We start from the raw sequence: 21,641 nt of genomic DNA, 5'->3' as shown, positions 1-21,641 counted from the left end.
AAAAAAAAAAAAAAAAAAAAAAAAAAAAAAAAAAATTAATGCTGAAAAATGTTAAAAGAGTTAAACCTTATGGCCATAATTACCTCTTCCATTCCATTTCTTTGTACAATAAGATCCTGCAAGGTGAAGCAAACATCAGAAGAAATAGTTTGCATCAGCTGAAGAAGCAAGAGATCATAAACTTCTCATTGTGGTTACAAACAAAAACAATAGAAAGAGCCATATTTCAATTGCTATGGATGAATCTGTATGTTTGGCAGTTGGGTTTACAGAATCTTTGTCACTTCATTGGTCCAAGGCAAAAATTCCCACAGATATGCATACCCTTCAAAGTCTAGAATTCATACCCTCGAAATCTTTATTGTGTCTTAGATTTTTGTTCTTTCATACTGTAAGATATGTTTAGGGATGTGTAGGAGATTTAAAGGATGGATGTTATAGCTCTTACCGCAGTGCCAGTGACAACTATATAGAAATCTGTTGGTGCTTCATTCTGCAAGATGATGTCTTCTTTGGGAGGAAAGTACTCAGCCTTCATTTCTGTCACCTTCCAAAGGTCAAAGATTTAGAGAACTACTTCAAACTTAGATTCAATGCATTGGTATAAACCCTGTTATGCTCTTTCTGAATAACAAGAATTTCATGCTAGGCTGCATATTTGTTTGAAACTAAAGGACTGAATGGATTAGAGTTGAGAAATAATAGTGTATAAAGTTACCAGTTGAAAGATCAAGTCGGTTGACACCCCATTGAACAAATAAGCACTATCAACGAGTGAATAGAAGAGATGGTGTGCGATGCCGGATCTAATGGCTTTTGGAAGAGAATCAATTGTCTCTTGCTGTTGTAAACCCTCTGAATCAATCCTGAATTTCAAACACAGATGAGCTAGCATCTGTTCTTGCAGCCGACCAGGCAGTTGATTTCTTTGGGCGAAATTTGAGGCAGCTTGAACGGTGTCCCTCTGAAATAATCCATACAACAAGATGAACCACACAAAACTATATTATTTGCATTTAAGGGAGGTACTATGAAGGGGGTGATCATAATTTAGCCAATGCTATATGTCATAACATGAAAGCAGGGAGAGGGAGCATAAAGAAAAAGGGCTTTTGAGACTTACAAATTGCCTGGTTCGACTCGTGCCATGGACGACCAAGTTTGTCATATTTCCAATCAGGTAAGATTGCAACCCCAGAATGAAGAACAGATAACAAATGACAAATGACATCTCTTGATCATTGATTGGATGCAAATCGCCATAGCCAGTGGTGGTAATTGTGACAATTGACCAGTAAATGGAAGTCACATAACGCACCCACAAACTTTTATTATGGAAGTCTTCTATGTATAAGGTCGACCATGTTCTTTTGGGGTCCTTATAGTTTGAATCAATTAGATAGAAGCAACAGCCAGCAAAATGAACTGTGAACAGACACACCTACACATTGGCCTTGTCAGATAAAGAGAATACTTCCTAACATTGAGTCAATTTTAAAAGTGCTTCAAAATTTTTAAAATTTATTTTATCTATTAGATCAAAACTTTCAATTTTGCATTTAGTATATAAGTAAATTTTGAAAAATTCAAAAGCTAAATTTGTAATTTAACCAACAAAAAAATGTCTATTCTAGTTTACTTACAAACATAAGCTTTGCAGATCGAACCCAGAAATAGTTGTAGTTCCTGTCTTTTTCCAACCTACCGCCATTATTGAAGGGGACAAGAAAAAGAAAGCAACGTTATAGATAGTATGGATATATAAATGAACAGATATAAGAACGTGAGATTTTTTTCTCATCAAATGTTCAAAAAGCTACGAAAATTTACAAAGATAACATATTTAAGCGTAACTTTGAGCTATATGGCTATAAATTTCATAATTATTTGCCATCTTTTCTTTTCAAGACTAGGATGAATTTTAGTCATTATTCCATGAAAATAGTTTTAATAAATAGCAAGATGGGAAAGATTTGATTTTATTAATAAAAATAAAATAATAATAATAAATAAATAAATAAAAACCTGCACGAATGCTATCATAAAATTGGTAACAGAATAACAATGTTTTTTTAATTTTTTTTTTAATTATAGTTTTCATTTTTTTTCTTCACGTAGATTTGAATTATTAGACCAATTCCAAAAATAAAAAATAATTTTTTTAATTTTTAATTTTTGTGTTAGTTGTTTTAAAACCCACTTAAATATAATAGAAACAATTTAGTTTTAAAATTTTAAAAAATAGATATTCAAATAATTATGAAATAAACTGTTTTTATTTATTTATTTATTTATTATTATTACCTGGCGAACATGGAGCTGACTCTTCGAAGACGCCATAGACGAAGCATGTTGAAGTAGCCATAAACCTGAAGGGAAGGAGGGAGAATATTGCGAGCCATCTCCGACGGAATATTGGACACAACGTCGAGGACCAACCAGGTTTTGGCATACCGTAGAGCAATCAGCTTCCGGTCATCCACCAGCAGGTAAGTCGTTTTGTCCAAATACGCCACGAAGAATGTCAGAACTATATCAATGGCGAAAAGTCCATTGACAACATTGTCAATTATTGCCAGAACTCCGCTGGGCGAAGGGAGAAACCCAAACTCAAACGGACATGCCCAGGCTGTGTAGAGTACCAGAAATATCAGAAACGTCTCCCAAAATCTGCGATGCGAGGAAATCTCTGAATCATCATCAAAATGAAATTGTAACAATCTGAAAAAGTAGGAGAAAAGACGATTTTAGAACCTGTAATTGTAATCGAACGGCGAGATTATATGAGGACCGAGTTTGCTTCTTCGATTATTTCGCCCATTCACGCCAAGCGGCGGCAGGATTCCGCCCGTGAGGCTGTATTGGCTGCCGTCGTCTCTCGATAAGTGCTCAAGCTCTCGCTGATCCTCTCTCCCGCACATCGATCTCCCTAATAATCCCATTTTCTTCGTTTTCTAGTTCGACATTTAGACGAAAATCCTCGAGCCCTAATTCCTAAGCCTTCTCCCGATTTCAGGTTTTTTCAGTTCAATAGTCTCTGCTTCCATTGCCATCACCTTAAACCAGCCATTATCCACCATTCGCTGCGGTTTCAATTCCTAGAAATCTCCGTCTCTCTTCCACCATTCACTGCAATTTCAATTTCAACGAACTTCCGTCTCTCCACCATTCGCTGCGGTTTCAATTCCGACAAATTTCCGTCTCTCTTCTCAACGTCCGCGGGCAGAATCTCGCGCGCATTTAGGGATTTCAGTTGGAAGAAGAATTGGCAGGCGGCCGTCGTTGTCGTCGTCTTCGAGTGCGACTATGAAGATCAATATCAATTTCCTTCAAAAGGAACGTGGATGGAATACTAATAAATCCAGAGCTCTGGAAACGGTTAATCAATCCATATCCATGGCAATGATTGGAGCTTGTTTCTGAGGCTAAATCTGGATTGGCGGAGAAAGAAAATGGAAAGTGGAAATGGAGCGATGAAAGAGGAAGGGGCCCTAGCCCTAGCTCTAGCCCTCGCCATCGGCTCTCCTCTCGTTCTGGACTCCATTATTAACCACCTGAAGCGTTGTTGTTGGACGTTATGAAAGTGATATTCCAATTTCGATTTGACGTTAGCATTTCAACATGCAGGCTGCTATACGGCCCCCATTCTATTTTCTTTTTATTTGTTTCTTTTTTTCATTTCAAAATTAATTTCTCTCATTTTAATTTTACAAATTACTTTTAGCTAGCTCGGGTTCACAATTATTGAGATAAATTTTATGCATATTGTGACGTATTTGAATATTCGAACACGTCATTCTTGGGCTTTATATCTAACTTAGTCACAGTTGCAAACTCTATCAACGGGACCTTAGTTTAAGGGTAAAATTGAGAATTTAAAAAATGTACTGACCAAATACAAACAACTCTAGGGTTAATTATGGCAAAGAGTCGGGTGGCCAATATTAAGCTTTGTTAGATGAACTCGACTCTCCACAATAGTATGATATTGTCCACTTTGAGCATAAGTTCCCGACTTTTGTTGTCTCCAACAGTTATCAGAAGAAAGGGTATATAGGTCATTTTGTCCCCAACTTTGGTTGTCCTTAACCAAATTGTTGGGGAAGTTTGGGCTCAACAATATTTATTTTGGACATCAGGCCCAATAATACAGTGGGCCAAGTATTGGGCCGGATACCTATGGGCCCACCCGTTTGAATATTCTAATCTCGTTTTCCGTCGTCAAAATTTCACAAGTAAACCGGAGAGAGGCGAAGCCTAAGTGGGCACTGAGAAAGTCGAGAGTAAATTTTTTTGCTGAGGAAGAAAGAGAGAGAGAGAGAGAGAGAGAGATCGAAATGGCGTCCTTCTTGCAGTCGTTCATCGACCCAAAGAAGAACTGGTTCGCTCGTCAACACATGAAAGCGCTCACCCAACGCCTCCGTAATTATGGTAAAAGAAACCCTAATTATTTGTTGTGTATTTGATATTTTCTGTGGCGTTGATTTTGAATTTTGTTCTGTGGAGATTGATTTTGTGTGGTATTAATATTTTAGGTCTTCGATACGACGATCTGTATGATCCGTACTACGATATTGATGTGAAGGAGGCTTTGAATCGGCTCCCAAGGGAGATTGTTGATGCGCGCAATCAGCGTCTGAAGCGGGCCATGGACCTTTCCATGAAGCATAAGTACCTTCCTGATGATCTCCAGGTTTGCTTCTACTATGGCCTACTAGATCAGTTAGAGCCTCGCCGAAAAACAGAAATGTGTTGGATGTTTATCATTACCGAATACCTAAATACTGCGGTTTGTTTGCGAATTTGTTTTACTATGAACGGGGAAGGAGGAGGACGTGGTATCACGGAGTTCTATTTCAGGATTCAGGCTCAACTATACATGTTCTTCATATAACTGTTTGTGAATTGGGATCTATTAGTGAGCTTGATGGTTTAAGTTCTTATGATTTTTCATGGTCATAGGGAATTAACTTTTAACTATATTGGGTTGGGTTTAATCTTTTTCCCCTACAAAGTACAGCATGCTAAAATCTAAATCAAATTTAGATGGTTGTTAATTTGAATTTTTTAACCTTCTTGCAGGCCATGCAAACACCATTCAGGAGCTATCTCCAGGAAATGCTGGCACTTGTAAGTCTTTGTCTTCCATTATTTCATATCTTTCGCTTATGGCTCTGTTCATAGAAATAAGGAAGTTGCTCTATATTGTACTGTCAGTCATGGATCTTGAGTTTGAATCTTATGCCTGTATTTGGGACTTGTTGGTTTTGAAATTATCTACAATCTGTCACTTTAGATAACATCAAATTTTATCTAATTTTCCCATTGAGGTTTCTTGTTCTGTCCTCTGTTGTCCCTTTCATGATTTCAGGTTTCATGATCTAGATAAACATTAGCTTCTGGGTAATATGTATAAATCCTAGATATGTTTTCATGATTAGTTCTGTCCTCTGTTGTGTAGGACTTTGTTTGTGGTTAATTTTTTTTTTTTCTGTTCTGATTGTAACATTAGTCGAGCGAAATTACTTTATCTCGTACATACAAAGTAAATTTTGTGTAGGTAATTAAAAGTTTTGGTTTGAATAGTCTGAATTCTTTAATTTTCATTATTCAATGAGAATGGAGGGAAGATTGGGATTTAAAAAAAAGACAGAGCCAAACGTGATTATTCGATGACCAGTGCAAATTAGTCTACCTTGTTTCATCTACTCGATGTGCCAGATTGTTTAAGATTCGTGTCTCGCTTTGGATGAATGAAATTTTGCGTAAATCTAATCGATGTAGTAGTAGAAAGTTGCACAACACGTTCTGCTGCATCGTTTGCAGATTTCTTCGATTTATTGAATACTTCTCGAGACTACTGCTGCTTTCTTCTTGCTGTTGACCTATTTTATTCGGCCTGCTAGAGTGTAATTTCGTCTGGTATTGGTGTTTAAAGCAGAGTTCATGAAGCTAAAGATCCATTTTTTGTTTTGTTTTGCAGGTAAAGAAGGAGAGAGCAGAACGTGAGGCATTGGGAGCATTGCCTGTTTACCAGCGCACCATTCCTTAAGCTATTTCTGGTCTTGGTAGTGTTATTTTTTGGATGGAGTAAATGATGATGTTTAAAAGACAGTTTCTTCCACATCTCTCCATCAATTGTTTGTTTTCCAGGTTCTGTATTTCGTTACCAAAGCTTGTTTCAAGTCATTAATATGATACATAATAAATGTGGAAACTTATTTTATCATCTTCTCCATTGGAATTAATGTGAGATTACTCCTTTTGTTGGTTCATTGTTTAGTCTGTGTTCTCTTGTTACAGAATATTAAAGTATTTTCATGCCTATATGTGATGACAAGGGAAAACAAGTAGAATTTCTTCGACGCATTGAACTCGGGTGTTAAATTGTGTTTCTAAACTCGGCTCGGAAAGCTCAAAAGCAGATAGGTTATGTAAACACTGAGTACGTTTTTCTCACATGTGAGCTCGGGTATTAAATTTATTTGGCAAGTTAGATACCGGAGCTATTGTACCCGAACCCCTCAAACCGACTTTCGTCGTTCTTTTTCCTTATAAAATCTCGGGGCCTCTCTGTTGGATCCACGGGCTCATCAATCAACCAACAAACGGATCAAAGTGAGGCATTTGATTGTTTCAAGTTGCCTAAAATTTTTGCATAGTATCACCCACGTAAATACAAATATCAAAATAGAACGGGTATCAAAGTATGTACATAAGCTATTATATAACAAAATAAGTACATTGAATACTAAATAGTAAATTGGACATTTTTTATTTAATAAATACATTTTTTTTATTTTTCTTTTTTGAAAGTTTATGCATTTTTTAAATAAAATATAAAATCTAGAAGTATTTTGATAATTTAGTCTATAAAAAGTGTTAAAACGTTTGTCTAAAAAATAAATAAATAAATAAATAAAGCACCGTGCGTCCGTACACTAAAACTGCGCCGTTTTGAAGAGAGTCCGAAGGTTTATCATCTTGCCGCCTGATTTGGTCGAACAGTGTCTGTCGACATATGCAACTGATGGCTCTTTCAGCGCCGGTGAAGGCACCGGAAGCACTTCTAGGTTCGCCGTCGATTTCTGGCAGGGTTAGCTTCTTCTTTCGCCGGCAGTTTCCATCAAATTTTAGTCTACTGCATCGCCCTCCTGTTCGTCACACTCTATCGCTTACATTAGCTCGCCGTCGGAACCAGAATTCATCAGTCGGTCCGTCTTCATCGTCTTCGAAGAAAAAGAAGGTACGGTTCTAGAACGCACAGTGATCTTGTTTTGGTAATACATAGATTGTTTGTGTTGCAAAGGCATGTGCGTGGAATTTAGCTTATCCGAAACTTTTCAATTTGGTACTCTGCTATTTTTTGCAGAGAAATTCGTTTCCGAAAAAAACTAGGGATGAGGCGGATGAAGAAGAGGATGCTCTTGAGTTGTTGTTTAGTCAACTGGAAGAAGATCTAAAAAATGATAAGCTTACCCTGGATGATGATGATGATGATGATGATGGCGAAGAGGATGAACTTAGCGAAGAGGACCTTGCCAAACTAGAGCGCGAGTTAGGGTTAGCACTTGGCATCGATATTGATGATGAAGAAGAAGAAGAAGAAGAAGAAAACGAAGAAGAAGCAGAAGAAGAAGCAGAAGAAGATCTCGTGGATACCGAAGAAGAGGAAATGCCCGTAAAACTCAAGAACTGGCAACTTCGACGACTAGCCATGGCTTTGAAGAAAGGTCGCCGTAAAACTAGCGTGAGTTTTTCTACCGTCGAGTCTTGTATGCAATATCAGTCACCTGTGGATTTCGTTGTGATTGATTAAGAAATGGGTTTGGAAGCTGGAAAGACTGATACTCAAATGAGATTTGAGCATGCCAAACCTTGTAGCGTCAAATTGGGAGCGTGAGCGAGAGGGAAAATAGGGAACGAGAGCAAGAGAGGCCAATTGGGAGCGAGAACAAGAGGGGCAAATAGGGAGCGAGTGGGAGAATCTACATAGAGAGTCTTGCACTGCTGAAGGCTAATGCAAGATTATCTTGCTGAAACTCTTCAAGATTATCTTGCTGAAGGCTAATGCATTCTTTACTTTGCAGATCAAGAGTCTTGCTGCTGAGCTTTGTCTTGATAGGGCCGTCGTTCTTGACTTGCTTCGCGAACCACCGCCTCGTCTTCTGATGTTGAGTGCTTCTCTACCGGACCCTCCTACACGATCAATCCCAGAAACTAGAACATTACAAGCTACTCGTGAAGAAGAAGAAGAAGAAGAAGAACCCGTAGAAGTAGTTACTGCAGAAGAGGTGAAGGTGCCTGTTCATGTCATGCAACAGAGCTGGGCTGCTCAAAAGAGGCTGAAAAAGGTTCAGGTTGGAACTCTTGAGAGAGTGTATAGAAGAACAAAGCGACCCACTGTAAGTATAGTACCCTTCATCAGTTTGTGCATCAAAAGAAGTTGATGAAATCTTTACATTCTGAGTATCTGATTCCTGTGCCAGTTTTCTGTGGAAAAGGAAAAGGATTTTTGAGTCTTAGAGTTAAATCTATTTCTAGAGCTCCTCACATTGCCTTTAAAAAGTGTTGTTGAATGATCATGATTAACAAATATCATCGAATGAGACGTTTAGGAACGAAATATCCATAGAGGCTAGATAAGTTTGATACTTAAATGCCTGAGAATCATTGTTTACATTTGTATCTTTGATATGGGCCTGCAGCAAATAAAGAGTCATCCTGAATAGGTCCGAATCCTAAATCCCTTCTGTAAATACAACTATGATAAGCTAGGGCCATTCCCATCAACCCGATGGCATCTCGAGGACCGACCATCTCTTAGGAATACCAATGTTCTACATGTTCAAGATCATGATCTTGGGTCCTAGGACAAATGCCTCACCTAGCCTTAGCTTGAAGACCTTTAGCCTTCTCATTAAACTTATTCATTTTGTCTGCGCTCATGAATTTTTCCTACCTCACTTAAACTCACGACGTGTTCCGTATCGTCTACTTCGATTAAAAAACCTCATAAACTTACAAAACCATAGGTTATGAGGGTAGAATTCAGCAGTAGTGAAAACTTTGCAGTCTACTTAGTCCAGCAATTGCAGGGGTGGGGTGAGATTGGGAACCAAATTACCGATCGTTAAGATGGTATAGGTCGTGTCTTATCCACTGAGCTCTACTTGGATTAATACATCGAGCGACATATTATTGTGCAATTGTTGCCTAACTTTTTTCTTCTTTTGAACACCCAATACAGAACGCAATGATTAGTAGCATTGTCCAAGTGACAAATCTGCCTCGCAAAAGAATAGTGAAATGGTTCGAAGATAAGCGAGGTGAAGACGGGGTTCCTGATCAACGCCTGCCTTATGATCGATCTGCACCTAAATCTGCCTGATCTTCGTTCTTCATCTACCAAATGCCTCCACGGTTAGCTTTCTTTAATGCTTTAGAAGTCACTGCCATGTGCATTATAATTTGTGTTCTTTGAATTACTCAATGAGATGAAGAAAACTAGAATGAATGTGCTCTCCATTCCCACATAGATTTCATTTTTTCATTGGCAGTGTGTGGAAGGTTGCCTTTGGTTTGCATGCTTAGCATGGATCTGAAACAAGAGTTCAAATTCTAAACATGGTAGTCGCATCGAATAACGTTACTATTAGATATTCGAGTGATATACTAAGAAATATATTTGTTAAACTGTATATCTACTGGTTATACTGTACTCCTACAACCTTTGTAACTTTTGTAGACTAAGGATCGTGTTGAGACCTCCAACTCCGCCTCGGTTATTTTGATTAGTTGATAAAAGTTTCATTATTAATGATGAAAGTTCTGGAGCTTAGTAAGTAGTGAGACCCATAAGTTCACGAGTCGTGCGATCATGGTTGTGTTCTTATGAGTTTTTCTTTCATTTTCTTCTTCTTTTGTTACCTAACTAAGTTATGATAACTCCTTTACGGTCTTCGCACCCTTCCCTCTTTTCGAAATCAAAAGGCATAAATTGATAGCTTCGATCAAGAATATATTTTAGCTATTCTATTGATATTTTATTTGTTAATTTTTAAAATTCTACTTTAAAATTTGTGGTTAGACATAAATTAACCATAAAAGAAATTATTAAACATCACAAAACATAGTTANTTTTTTTTTTTTTTTTTTTTTTTTTTTTTTTTTTTTTTCGTTTATATGTTGAGGAACGTATTTTTGTTTCATATTTAATATTTCACGGGTTTCTTTGATACCAAAGTATAATAGAAATCAACGGTGTGAGATTAGTTTAAATGTTATGCAAATTGATCTAGATGTTCATGTATATTTAAAAAAAAACTACGTAACTTTTATTGTAAAAGATTTAGNAAAAAAAAAAAAAAAAAAAAAAAAAAAAAAAAAAAAAAAAAAAAAAAAAAAAAATTATATAATCATGTTGCAAACTTCTTTTTTTTATACATTTGATGTTTATTGGTGTTAATTTATAGTAATTTTACATTTTTTTTTTTGAATGATTGTTTATTTATTTGCTATTATAAGTTAAACACATAGGATGTGATGTTTGTTTACGTTTAGGTAATGAAATATTAAAAAAATATAATTTTAATATAAATATATAAATTATTACTCAAAAGGTTTGAACAACAAAATATAATTAAAATTTAAAAAATAAACAAATACAATTTAAGTAAAATTTGAATTTAAAGCTAGAACTATTTATCCCCGACAAAATGGAATTCCCACTCAGCATTGGACGGGGCATAGGGCGATGATAGAATCCCCGTATCGAGGCCTCACCCACCAGTAAAATATCGCCACGTCAATTCAATACCTGGGTTTGCAAACGCAACGGTGGATCAGGAGTCAAAATTTGGTCAAACCTCTAAAATCTTTCTTTCTTATGTTATTCCATATTTTTCCTATTTTAAAAAATAAATTCCTTCCCACTTTTTTTTGGGTCTCTCAAAAAGGGAAATAATTGAAAAAAAATAAAGAATAAAAAATAAAAAGGAAGGTCTGATTCAGAGATATATCCATCGCGATCTGAATACTTCACACTCTCATGCTCCCGCCATTTCCTTTGCGCTTCACGGACCGGGTAAGCTTTCGTTCTCTGAACTCTGTTTGATTCTTCGATGGCTCTTGCGGTTCGTAATCACGGTGTTTCCTCCAGATCCATTTCCTAATTTTTCCGTTAATGAGTTTAGTTCATCTTGCTTATCTTTGATGATGCGTGCGTCGTTGGATTTGGATGTGAAATTTGCTCGATCTTCATTTCTTCTGCCGTTTTTTTTTTTTTTTTTATAATTTGAGTTCATTACGAGCTGTTTGTAGATGTCTTTTATTTGTGTTCTATGCTATCTTATTTTAGATTTTTGGTGGTTCAGTCTCGAAGAGTTGGTATTTAATTGCTATTTAATTGCGCGTGTTGCTATTTCTATGCATGTTTATGTGTGGCGGTTTACCGTGGGGTCTAGTAACATTGGAGAGTTCATTTACTCTGGCACTACCACTCTTAATGCTTCACGTTTTTTTGCCGAAGTGGATCTAAATCCAACCATCTGGTTTTGGTTTTTCATGTCCAACCAACATGAAAGTTCATTGAATATCTGTTGCATTTTATCGCGAAGAAAAGTAGCGTGTCTTGATTATTAATTGAAATAAGAATCTATGGGAGCTTTGTGTTCGGGAAAGAGTGGTTACAAGTTGGATTATGGATTTCTGTGGTGTTCTGTGTAGGATTTGAAACGGATATTTATGGGAGCTTTGTAGAGATAGCTAAACGAGAACTGGGTAGTCTGACAGAACGATGCAAGACCTTAGAGCCAAAATCAGAATTACTGTTCTTATAGCTGCAACCGTATGGATCAGCATTGCTGCTACGTATGGAATTCTAAAACCAATTGCTAATGGTTGTATTATGACGTACATGTATCCAACATATATTCCAGTTTCTTCACCGGTGGGCTTAGCGTCAGAAAAATATGGGGTGTATTTGTATCACGAAGGTTGGAAGAAGATTGATTTTAAGGAGCATCTTAAGAAACTTAATGGAGTTCCAGTCCTTTTCATTCCAGGAAATGGAGGTAGCTACAAGCAGGCAAGGTCTTCTTCTTCTTTTATAATATGGATTTCGCTGATTTTATATTTGCTTTATGTATTTGATTGAAAGTTAGAAATTGATTGTAAATTTTATTTTTTTTCTAATCTGTAGTAGTTACGCTCTCCTTTTGGAAAATATATATTTTTTATAACAGGTGCGATCCTTGGCAGCAGAATCTGATAGGGCTTATCAAGGAGGCCCTCTCGAGCACACTTTTTATCAGGAGGCTTCCATAGGAAAGGTAGGGGATGGGGCAGACACTAATTTGGATGGCCTTCAGTTGCCTGACCACTACACGCGTCGGTTGGATTGGTTTGCAGTGGATCTTGAAGGTGAACATTCTGCAATGGATGGTGGTATACTCGAAGAACATGCAGAATATGTAGTACACGCCATCCACAGGGTATTACTGTTAAAAGTTTTGAAATATAGTTGTCCAACAGATTACATCATTTTCTAGATTTTTTTCCTCTTTTCCACAAAATAAAAAGGGAGGGTGGGTGCATGAATGTGTTATATGGTTGGAAGGAATATTGTTCTATCATTCTCCCATTGTTCATTAGCATGTTCATCATTGATGACACTCATTTGTTCTTTTCGGGCTTCTCCATCCATTCCCGAAAATTAACTGGAAAAAGGGACAATGGAACTTTAAAAATAATGTAAGTGGTGGAGGCAGTCTCAAATAGAATGTATCAACATCTCTATAGGAAGCTATGAAAAAATGAAGCAAGAATATTTCTTTATTTTTAAATTAGCTTGCTGGAATTATATTTTAACAGCTTTTGGATGAGCCCAGCTCTACCAGGAAGCATATTTGATATTTTATCCATGATTTTCATTGGACACCCTTTTAAGGAAAATGTGAAAACACNTTTTTTTTTTTTTTTTTTTTGGTCTCTTGGTGCACGAGAAATGGGCGGATCTTCAACGAAAATTATGTTTCTTTAGAGGGCTTCCTTGGTTTAACTCTCTTATTGGTGCAAATGTTCACACCCTTTTACTGATTATAGTCTTTCTATATTATTAAACAATTGGAAATCCTTTTTGTAACCCACAATTGGTGGATTTTTCATGTAATTTATCAATGAATTATCTTTGTCTCTCAAAAAAATAGAAAAACAAAAATAAAAAATAAAACTAATATCTTGCTGGATTTTTTTCTGCAATCTTCATGATTGACTTGAATCCAGATGTTAGCTCATTCCTGTCTTTTCCTTCATGCAAGAATAATGCACATAATATCTGTTACTCAGTCGGTTTCGATTTTATTCTAATATAAAGGTTTCATGGTGTGGGTCTGTGCAACGAGTATTTTGTTAAATTCTCCACTTGGTTGCCAATTTTCCTTGTTATGCATGCAGATTTTAGATCAATATAAAGAATCTTTTGATGCCCGGGCAAAAGAAGGGGCTGCTGACTCTGGAAGTTCGCCTAGCAGTGTGATATTGGTTGGCCATTCAATGGGTGGGTTTGTAGCTAGAGCTGCAGTCGTGCATCCCAGACTTAGAAAATCAGCCGTTGAAACAGTTCTTACACTTTCTAGCCCTCATCAGTGAGTTACACTTAGATGATGCTGAGAGCATTTTTGGTTTGTTAATTTCATGCTTCATTTGGGTTTCACATGTTTTTCAGATCACCTCCTCTAGCACTGCAACCATCTTTGGGTCGGTACTTCACTCGTGTAAATCAGGAATGGAGGAAGGGCTATGAGGTTCAAAAAACTCGAAGTGGGTATTTTGCATCTGATCCTCCACTTTCACATGTTGTGGTAGTTTCCATTTCCGGGGGTTATAATGATTACCAGGTATATTCACAACCGATTAATGCAATGTGGGACCTTTGTCTTGAATTATAACTATCATTTGGTCATTTAGGTTCTATTAAAACAACAGTATTTTTCTAATGCATATCTCGCTTGAATATTTATTAAAATGCATATTTGGCTTAGATACATAGACTGTATCATTTAACTTTTGATTTTGATGAAGGATTGTGGCCTTGGAAATCAGAAAGTCCAAAAGTTAACATTTAGCTTGGTGGGTCTTGGTTCATTTTGGAGGGCTTAAATATAACCGTACAAAAGAAACATCTTTGTTCTAAAGCAGAGGAAAGGCAAAAGCATTTCTTTTTCCAAGTATCCTTAACAGTAAGTGTTGGGAACACAGATTTTCAGGCTCCTGATGTTTCTTGGGCTTTTGACAAACGGTAAAGGGCAGTGTTTTTCAGCTTCTAGGTGGAATAAAATTTAAGTGTAAAGCCAAGCTTTTATGGGTTAATACGATAAAAGCTATTATTTAGGTATTTGGATCAAAAGAGATCAAAGAATCCTTGAAAAAAAATCTTTGAAGTGGAATAAAAAGGCAAGGGTAGTTCTAGTCATAAGTCACGCATCTTTGTAATGTGCCNAAAAAAAAAAAAAAAAAAAAAAAAAAAAAAAAAAAAAAAAAAAAAAAAAAACTAAACAATGAACCTGGCATGGAGGTAATCTTTTGGCTGGGAGGAGATAATTTTAGACGATGGATGAATGAATGGGACTTAATTAATTTCCTAGAGCTGTAATTGTGTGTGCTTTGTGAATTGTTTTGTAGTTATTAGGGCTTGTCTGTTTATGCCATTCTGTAAAATAGAAAATCTTTATCAAGGTTTGCTTTAAGAGTATCATGTTTCTGTTTAATTTATTGTTTTTCTTTATATTCAATGCATGTTGATTTATCCTTGTGTATAGGTAAGGTCAAAGTTAGAATCCCTGGATGGGATTGTTCCTCCTACACATGGCTTTATGATCAGCAGTACAGGTGTTAAAAATGTGTGGTTATCAATGGAACATCAGGTGATTTTGTGGTGTAATCAATTAGTTGTGCAGGTGAGTGATAATTCTCTTCAAGTTTGAAAGAATAAGCTGTCTTTAGATTGTTCTGAAAGTTTTCTTTCTTGTCTAGGTGTCACACACCCTTCTTAGCTTGGTAGACTCCAATAGAGGGCAACCATTTTTGGACACTCGAAAAAGACTTACTATATTGACGAGAATGCTTCATAGTGGAATGCCACAGAGTTTCAATTGGAGGTCCGAATCACGCACTTCTCAGCAAATTGCCCATTTTCCTGCTAAACACGTGGAAGATGCATCTGGTAGTTTGTTATATTGTTTTTGTGTATGCACATTTATGTTGCTGCTTATTCTCTCTTATAACATTCCATTTCAATTGATGGATCAAATTTTTAGTTATTGCATGTATCAATATTATGTTTGGGAATAAAAAAACAAGTTCACTTTCCTTTATCTTCATTTTTTTTTTTTTGGATAAGAAACAGTCCTTAGGTTGTTTCTGGTGTCCCTTATCTTCATGGATCTAACTAGTTAAGCATTCTCTAGACTTTAGCATGCAAGAGGTTTTTTTCTTGGTCTTTTCTATAAGAATTCTTTGTTCTCTTGCATAGGATCTGTGGTTGTAAATTAGAAGACAGAATCAGGATCAATGTTTCATGTATTCATTAGCTTTTCTTTGAAGTTTCAATACACAAAAAAGGTTGTCCAATACAACCTCTGTATTTAGAAGAATTATAGCAATAATGGTACATTGCAGGATCTGTGGTTCTATCTCAAGATGATTGTCCAAAAGACATTTATTGGAGTGATGATGGCCTAGAGAGGGACCTATATATTCAGACGAGTACTGTCACTGTTCTAGCCATGGATGGTCGCAGACGGTGGTTGGACTTGAATAATCTGGTTAGCTTCAGTAATAATTCATCTGCAGTCTTGAGAATTTTGACTCAACCTGTTATTTTTAAATTTCTTGCACGATGTTATATATTCCTGATGTGAGGTCTGTCCTTCAAGGCATTAATTACTAAATCCTTATAATATGAAGCATCAGGATGTTGTTTAAGAACTTTGTTAACTTTATTATCGCTCAATAATTTTAAGTTTGAGGATTTCCCCCTTCGAAATCTCATCTAAGTTGACACTACTTTGGCCATCTTCCCTCGCATTAGTTTTACAATATTTATTTCTTGGTGTACGTTATTTCCTGGGTACAGATTCTAATTTTTTATTCTCTGTAGGGGTCAAATGGTAAAAGCCACTTTGTATTTGTAACAAACCTGTTACCATGTTCTGGGGTTAGGCTTCATCTTTGGCCTGAAAAGGGAAAGTCTGCTAGCTTACCTTTAAGTAAAAGGGTTCTTGAAGTGACCTCAAAGATGGTGCAAATTCCTTCAGGACCGGCACCAAGACAGGTGCTAGTATTGTTTTCATAGTGGATCTTTCTCTTTCTTTGACATCTTTATACTTGTGGGCCAAACATATGACGGCTTGGGATTTTACTCTTCCATTGATTTGTGCTATGCTTGTTATAGATTGAACCTGGGAGTCAGACTGAGCAAGCTCCTCCTTCTGCTGTACTGATGTTGGGACCTGAGGATATGCGTGGCTTCAGATTTATTACAATTTCAGTTGCACCTCGACCGGTATGGATCTTAATGCAGTCTTTTATTTTTTTAGTTTCTACTTCCATAAAAAGAATAGCNAAAAAAAAAAAAAAAAAAAAAAAAAAAAAAAAAAAAGTGTTCGGGGTTTTCCCTCTCTACTACAAAAAGTTTCTGAAGTGTTTTTCCGCGTGATTCCTTTTTTCATTCTTATAGATTTAGGTGGAATGCTTACAACCTGGTTTCTTCTTTGAATAATTTTAAGGGTGTGGATTCTACTTTTCTTTTCGTAAACAGAGCAAAATTAGCATTTCGTTTTACCAAAAAGAGCAATATATATTATTTAGTCGCATGTATTGTAACTATTTGATGTTCAGACTGTTTCAGGCAGACCTCCGCCTGCAGTTTCCATGGCAGTTGGGCAATTCTTTAATCCTGATGCAGGGAGGGTGGAAATCTCACCTTGGTCGATGCTTCTTTCCAAGTACTATAATGATGTAAATACCTCATGAAGATGCTTTCTTGAAGTGCTACAAAATAAGCTTAGTGTCTCACTTAGTATCAACATGATGACTGGACTATTTTAAAATTAAATGTGGTGTAGGACATATTTATGAAGGAGGATCATTCCCTGGTTTTGAACTTATCATTCCCCATTAGCTTAGGGCTTCTTCCAGTAACCTTGCAACTTGAAACAACAGGGTGCGGAATTAAGAGTTCTGGACTTCCAGATGATCAAGCGGGTGATGTCGAAAACAATAGTAAGCTTAATACTTTCTTGCATATATTCTGTCATATTTTTTTTTTTATGTATCTTTCCTATCTATAATGTAACTTGCAATGCATAAATTTATATTTTAGACGTGGATTTCTATCTTTCCTTCATTTTTTGTCTTTGTTTCTGTTTTTTTGAACATTGACGAAACTTTTCATTGAATAAGTGAAAAGTGACTAATGCTCAAAGATATAAACTCCACAAGAGAGCAAAAAGATAACATAATGGAATACAAAAAGAAATAACAAAGAGAGAACAAAAAAGGTTATAGGTTCAAATCTCTTATCTCCACTTGTAGAACTCAAAATACAAACATACATACGTGCACACACATATATATGCCATACATATACATATGCAAATTTCTTATTCTCTTGGTTTTATACATCCTCTTCCTCGTGGATGGGAACTTTGATGAATATTCTAGTGGGATAAGTATAAGATGGAGTTTCCTCTGTATTATCTTTGAACAAGAAACAACTTGTTGGTTATATAATAATAATAAAAAAGAATGTTCAAGGGTTACAAATCCCCTGCGGGAGGGAAAAAGAAAAAAATTACAAACAACCAATTCAACCATTTAGAGATTAGCCATGAAAATATATAAATATTTAGAGACCAAAGAATTTTTCTAATATCTTCTTCTGAAAGACTTAGAGAGCTTGCAAATGAATGATGAAGCTATGGATAAGGCTCTCTCCCGAAACTGGAAACTAATAGCTACTTCAAACCTTTCAAAGAAAACCTGAACTGATCACCAACCATCAAAAAACTTCGAAAAAATTACCTTTTTAGTCCTGAGTTTTCAGCAATAGGTGCATTTGGTCCCTAAGGTTTCAAATTGTACGAGTTTTTGAGTTTTTAAGAATAGGTCTAAAAGGTCCCTGAATAATTTATTATTATCATTTTTAACCTCCCACCAGCTGATTGCTTCTCCTTGAAATTTACATTATCATCTCTGCTTGTTCTCATTTACCATTGTAAGTCTTAACCATCCCATAAATCATTATTATTGCTAAATGCTATGAGAGCCATTTTTACGGAGGTTGAAAGAATTATGATAGTCTTTTTAGGAGACGGAGTGGAGTTCATTTCCTATTGGTTTGCTTTACATAAGTTGATTTGTAACTAGGACCTTTCTTTAATTATTGACGATTGGATGTTTTCTTGCTCATTTGGCTTTTGCATGCTCTAGCCTTGTACACATTTGAAAGGAAAAAAAAGAAAAAAAAAACAGTTTCCCAAGTGTTTCCAGCACTCTTAATTGTAAAAGTGGACATATTATGAAAAGAAAATGACGGGAGGAAACTGACATTCGTTTGAAAGATCTCTTATTATTCCTCAATTTGCTGTGTAAGTAGTCAAAATATCATGTATATACACTTCATATTGCGATCATTGAAGAGCACAAGTTTCCTAACTAAGTTTAGGGTTTAAACTTCGGCAGTGCTCATGTTGTCATGACTGCAAACTTCTATTAGGTATTTTATTTCTGCGACCCATTGTGGACTTGTGAAAGGAACTCCCTATTGTTGAGAGTTGTGATAAAGCTAAAATGTCATTTGCATGTAATTATTTATCCACCCTGTTTCACTTTCTTGATAATCCAGGACTGTGCAGACTGCGTTGTTTCCCACCTGTAGCACTTGCTTGGGATGACATATCTGGACTTCATATTTTCCCAAATGTTCAGAGTGAGACAATTCTCGTTGATTCCTCACCAGCACTCTGGAGTTCTAGTGCAGGATCTGAGAAAACAACCGTTCTATTGTTGGTATGAAGTTTCTCCAGAATTCTTCTTTTATCTTTTCTTATGTAATAATAATCTGAAAATTTGATCTTGGTAACTCCTTTCATCTATACAGGTAGATCCTCACTGTTCATACAAAACAAGCATTGTTGTTTCTCTCAGTGCAGCAGCTGGTAGATTTTTACTTATATATAATTCACAGGTTAAAATCTTATTTGCTTGTATGTCCTTAAAATGTATTTGCTTATTTCTTTAGCCACTAAATGTTTACATTATTCCCGGTGAAAAAGAGTCCTGCATATATTTATTTTACTTTTATGCTTCATGGTTTATGACATTTCCTTCTCTCCTGCATTGGACAAATTCTTATAGATACATTCACTTGTGTACAAAGTTGGGATCGTGTGAGTCAAATGGAACTGTATTTGGTAAAATTTTGGACGATGTTCTAATTGTTACGTGTTCCTGTGAGCTGTGTGGTAACTATAGAAAAAACTGATTGGAGAGTTTTATGGTGACTCATCTAGTCTTTTGCTAATTGCTAGCTGTTGAGTGCGACTCTTGTGTCAGCTGGCGTAAATGTTATTCACATTTATTTTTAAAAAGTAACAGCACTGAGTGCCAATCTTGATTTTCAGTTGTTATGCTTTTCAGCTGCTTCTCTTCTAGTATTCTTCCACCCTTTTAAGTCTATGATGTGTTTTTGAACCTTTTCCTTTCTCTCGTCTCTCACATACATGCATTAGATTTATCTTATGGATTCCAAGGATTTTTAAAAATCTTACATTATCCATTATTTTCTTGCAGATAGTTGGTTTCTGTATTGTTGTTATATTTTTTGCACTGATGCGGCAAGCGCAAGCATGGAATCATGATTTTCCTGTACCCTCAATGCTGACTGCTGTAGAGTCCAACTTGAGAATACCATTCCCATTTCTTTATTTGGTCATTGTACCGATTTTACTATCTGTGTTCCTTTCACTTTTAACCTCTCAACCATTACCTCCTTTGGCTATCTTCACCACAGTTTCAGTGGTCTGTTATTCGTTTGCAAATGCTACTGTCATTACTATGATTTTGGTATCCCAGCTGATATTCTACGTTATGGCGGTTGTGCATGTTTTCATCAAGACAAGGTCAGATTGTTACTCCATTGTACAATTCATAGAACTGGAACACTAATTGAATCGATTATATCTTGAGCATTTTCTGATAATAGAAGAAACTTCTTAACTGAAACTACATTAAGGGGGGAGGGTAGGCTATTTGAAGGTCGTTGTAGCAAGGTATTGGTACTGAATAATCATAGGTCATGGTATGCACAATGCAAACAGTTTTGGTGGTCCCTATCATGGTTGTAACCTTCGTATTTGAAAGTAGTAGTCAAGTTAACTTTCAGAGGCTATGAATACCGTTTATGTGTTTACTAAGATTCCAACTATGATTTCGCGTTCGCAATTTTCAGAATAAAAAATCTCTACCATTGAATATTTTCTTCTTTAAATTTTTAACTGCTGTCCTTGGTATTTTATTCATGCTGTTTTTGTTCAAGGAATAAGTTTGATTCTACCTGAATTATTTGGTTATCTTACTAGCGAGTACATTAGGCATCTTTCTGAAAGCCTATTACTGCTCATGGGCCTAAATGATTGGCTGAATGTTGCAGGTGGCAAGTGTGGGAAGGAAATGTCAGCTTTGTACCGTTTAGTTGGCTTAGCAAACTCTTTTCACGTTTTCAATCATCAAAGGTATGATTTTATCTTTGATAACAAATGCATTTAATTATTCACACTTCAGGTACATTAGAACTAGATCTTCGCTAGACAAACCAGACTTGTTCAAATGTTTGTCATCTTTATTTCAAGTCATCATGTGTTGTGTGCTTCGCTCAAGTTATCCAATAACTATAATATACAATCACCTTCACTCATATTTCAAGCGTGTTTACATTTACCTGGATAAGAGGTTGCATCCGGTGGCCTCTGGTTTGGCTTCCTTCAATAGTTCTTCCTCTCTGTCCTTGGGTTCTCGTTGACCCCTTACAGATCGTAAGGCATGTGAGTTTGTCAGTTTCCTCTCTATTATTTCTGCCTAGGTCACTTGTCTTGGGAGAAGGGACTTCAGATAGTGGGTTTCGAAGCCATTTGAGGAATTTTTCCACCNAGGGGGAAGGTGATCGGCCTTCTGGCACATCGGGTATGTTTAATTTCCTTTTATTTGCCTAGAATTTGAAAGGTTAAAATTCCTAAAAAAGTGTTTCTTTTCTTGGAATGTTTTGCGTAGAAGAGTGAATACTCAAGACCGTATCTAGGAGCTTTCCTCCTTAGTGTTATGGTCTCAATGATGTGCTCTTTGTAGGAGAGTGGAAGATGATCTTGACTATTTACTATGGACTATGATTTCATCAGCTCTATGTGGAACCAGTTCCTTAAGACTTTTGGGATTGTGTTGGCTCTTAATAGAGGGTGTAGTTCGATATTTGAGGAGGTGCTCTTGAATCCTCTTTTTCATGACAAAGGAAGAGTTCATTGGATTTTTTTTTTTTTTTTTTTTTTTTTTTTTTTTTTTTTTTTTTTTTTTTTTTTTTTTTTTTT

General features: G+C 36.1%; 4 protein-coding genes across 9 annotated transcripts in view; 3 read left to right on the top strand and 1 right to left on the bottom strand.

Moving 5' to 3' along the window:
* The window catches only part of LOC111796978 (potassium channel AKT1-like), a 5,727-nt gene extending 2,441 nt beyond the window's left edge, over positions 1-3,286 (bottom strand). The window contains exons 1-7 of the mRNA XM_023679816.1: positions 2,755-3,286; positions 2,305-2,670; positions 1,644-1,701; positions 1,124-1,441; positions 719-964; positions 449-547; positions 84-116 (exon numbers count right to left, since the gene is read on the bottom strand). Of these exons, the coding sequence (XP_023535584.1) occupies positions 84-116; positions 449-547; positions 719-964; positions 1,124-1,441; positions 1,644-1,701; positions 2,305-2,670; positions 2,755-2,942 (1,308 nt within the window). The 5' untranslated portion in view covers positions 2,943-3,286. The remainder of the gene's footprint in view (positions 1-83; positions 117-448; positions 548-718; positions 965-1,123; positions 1,442-1,643; positions 1,702-2,304; positions 2,671-2,754) is intronic.
* The window catches only part of LOC111796982 (cytochrome b-c1 complex subunit 7-2-like), a 23,727-nt gene extending 17,452 nt beyond the window's left edge, over positions 1-6,275 (top strand). Inside the window, exons 3-6 of one of the 2 annotated variants that reach the window (XM_023679821.1) lie at positions 4,263-4,431; positions 4,536-4,693; positions 5,083-5,130; positions 5,984-6,275. In XM_023679821.1, the coding sequence (XP_023535589.1) occupies positions 4,338-4,431; positions 4,536-4,693; positions 5,083-5,130; positions 5,984-6,052 (369 nt within the window). In that variant the 5' untranslated portion in view covers positions 4,263-4,337 and the 3' untranslated portion in view covers positions 6,053-6,275. Of the gene's footprint in view, positions 1-4,243; positions 4,432-4,535; positions 4,694-5,082; positions 5,131-5,983 lie in introns of those variants that run through there. The other variant, XM_023679820.1, reaches the window with a different exon arrangement.
* Positions 6,276-6,957: 682 nt separating this feature from the next.
* Positions 6,958-9,828, top strand: LOC111796839 (protein OVEREXPRESSOR OF CATIONIC PEROXIDASE 3). 2 transcript variants are annotated; one of them, XM_023679615.1, is made up of 5 exons: positions 6,958-7,246; positions 7,373-7,750; positions 8,091-8,405; positions 9,251-9,423; positions 9,561-9,828. In XM_023679615.1, exons 1-4 carry the CDS (start codon positions 7,022-7,024, stop codon positions 9,389-9,391), a joined length of 1,059 nt encoding a protein of 352 aa, XP_023535383.1. In that variant the 5' UTR covers positions 6,958-7,021; the 3' UTR covers positions 9,392-9,423; positions 9,561-9,828. The 2 variants fall into 2 exon arrangements, with proteins under 2 accessions (XP_023535383.1, XP_023535382.1); XM_023679614.1 differs by having other exon boundaries at positions 9,251-9,828.
* Positions 9,829-10,973: 1,145 nt separating this feature from the next.
* LOC111796836 (GPI inositol-deacylase A-like) overlaps positions 10,974-21,641 on the top strand; it is a 14,083-nt gene continuing 3,415 nt past the window's right edge. Inside the window, exons 1-16 of one of the 4 annotated variants that reach the window (XM_023679608.1) lie at positions 10,974-11,086; positions 11,728-12,088; positions 12,246-12,494; positions 13,456-13,646; positions 13,727-13,898; positions 14,820-14,957; positions 15,034-15,223; positions 15,700-15,824; positions 16,160-16,333; positions 16,454-16,564; positions 16,900-17,019; positions 17,127-17,283; positions 18,908-19,071; positions 19,163-19,249; positions 19,855-20,183; positions 20,714-20,795. In XM_023679608.1, coding sequence (XP_023535376.1) covers positions 11,798-12,088; positions 12,246-12,494; positions 13,456-13,646; positions 13,727-13,898; positions 14,820-14,957; positions 15,034-15,223; positions 15,700-15,824; positions 16,160-16,333; positions 16,454-16,564; positions 16,900-17,019; positions 17,127-17,283; positions 18,908-19,071; positions 19,163-19,249; positions 19,855-20,183; positions 20,714-20,795 — 2,580 coding nt within the window. In that variant the 5' untranslated portion in view covers positions 10,974-11,086; positions 11,728-11,797. Of the gene's footprint in view, positions 11,087-11,727; positions 12,094-12,245; positions 12,495-13,455; positions 13,647-13,726; positions 13,899-14,819; positions 14,958-15,033; positions 15,224-15,678; positions 15,825-16,159; positions 16,334-16,453; positions 16,565-16,899; positions 17,020-17,126; positions 17,284-18,907; positions 19,072-19,162; positions 19,250-19,854; positions 20,184-20,713; positions 20,796-21,641 lie in introns of those variants that run through there. The other 3 variants (XM_023679607.1, XM_023679610.1, XM_023679609.1) reach the window with 3 other exon arrangements.

This window comes from Cucurbita pepo, chromosome LG06, assembly GCF_002806865.2.
Source record: "Cucurbita pepo subsp. pepo cultivar mu-cu-16 chromosome LG06, ASM280686v2, whole genome shotgun sequence".
NCBI classification, from domain to species: Eukaryota; Viridiplantae; Streptophyta; class Magnoliopsida; order Cucurbitales; family Cucurbitaceae; genus Cucurbita; species Cucurbita pepo.
The sequence above is the reverse complement of the archived record's forward strand: the minus strand, read 5'-3'. Positions and strand labels throughout refer to the sequence as shown.

What these genes read in the sequence shown, in the direction of transcription:
- LOC111796839 (XM_023679615.1), top strand. Translation starts at nt 7,022, where the DNA reads ATGCAACTGATGGCTCTTTCAGCGCCGGTGAAGGCACCGGAAGCACTT. An exon ending in AAGGTCGCCGTAAAACTAGC is followed by an intron (nt 7,751 to 8,090) that starts GTGAGTTTTTCT and finishes TTTACTTTGCAG; the next exon opens with ATCAAGAGTCTTGCTGCTGA. An exon ending in GAAGAACAAAGCGACCCACT is followed by an intron (nt 8,406 to 9,250) that starts GTAAGTATAGTA and finishes CACCCAATACAG; the next exon opens with AACGCAATGATTAGTAGCAT.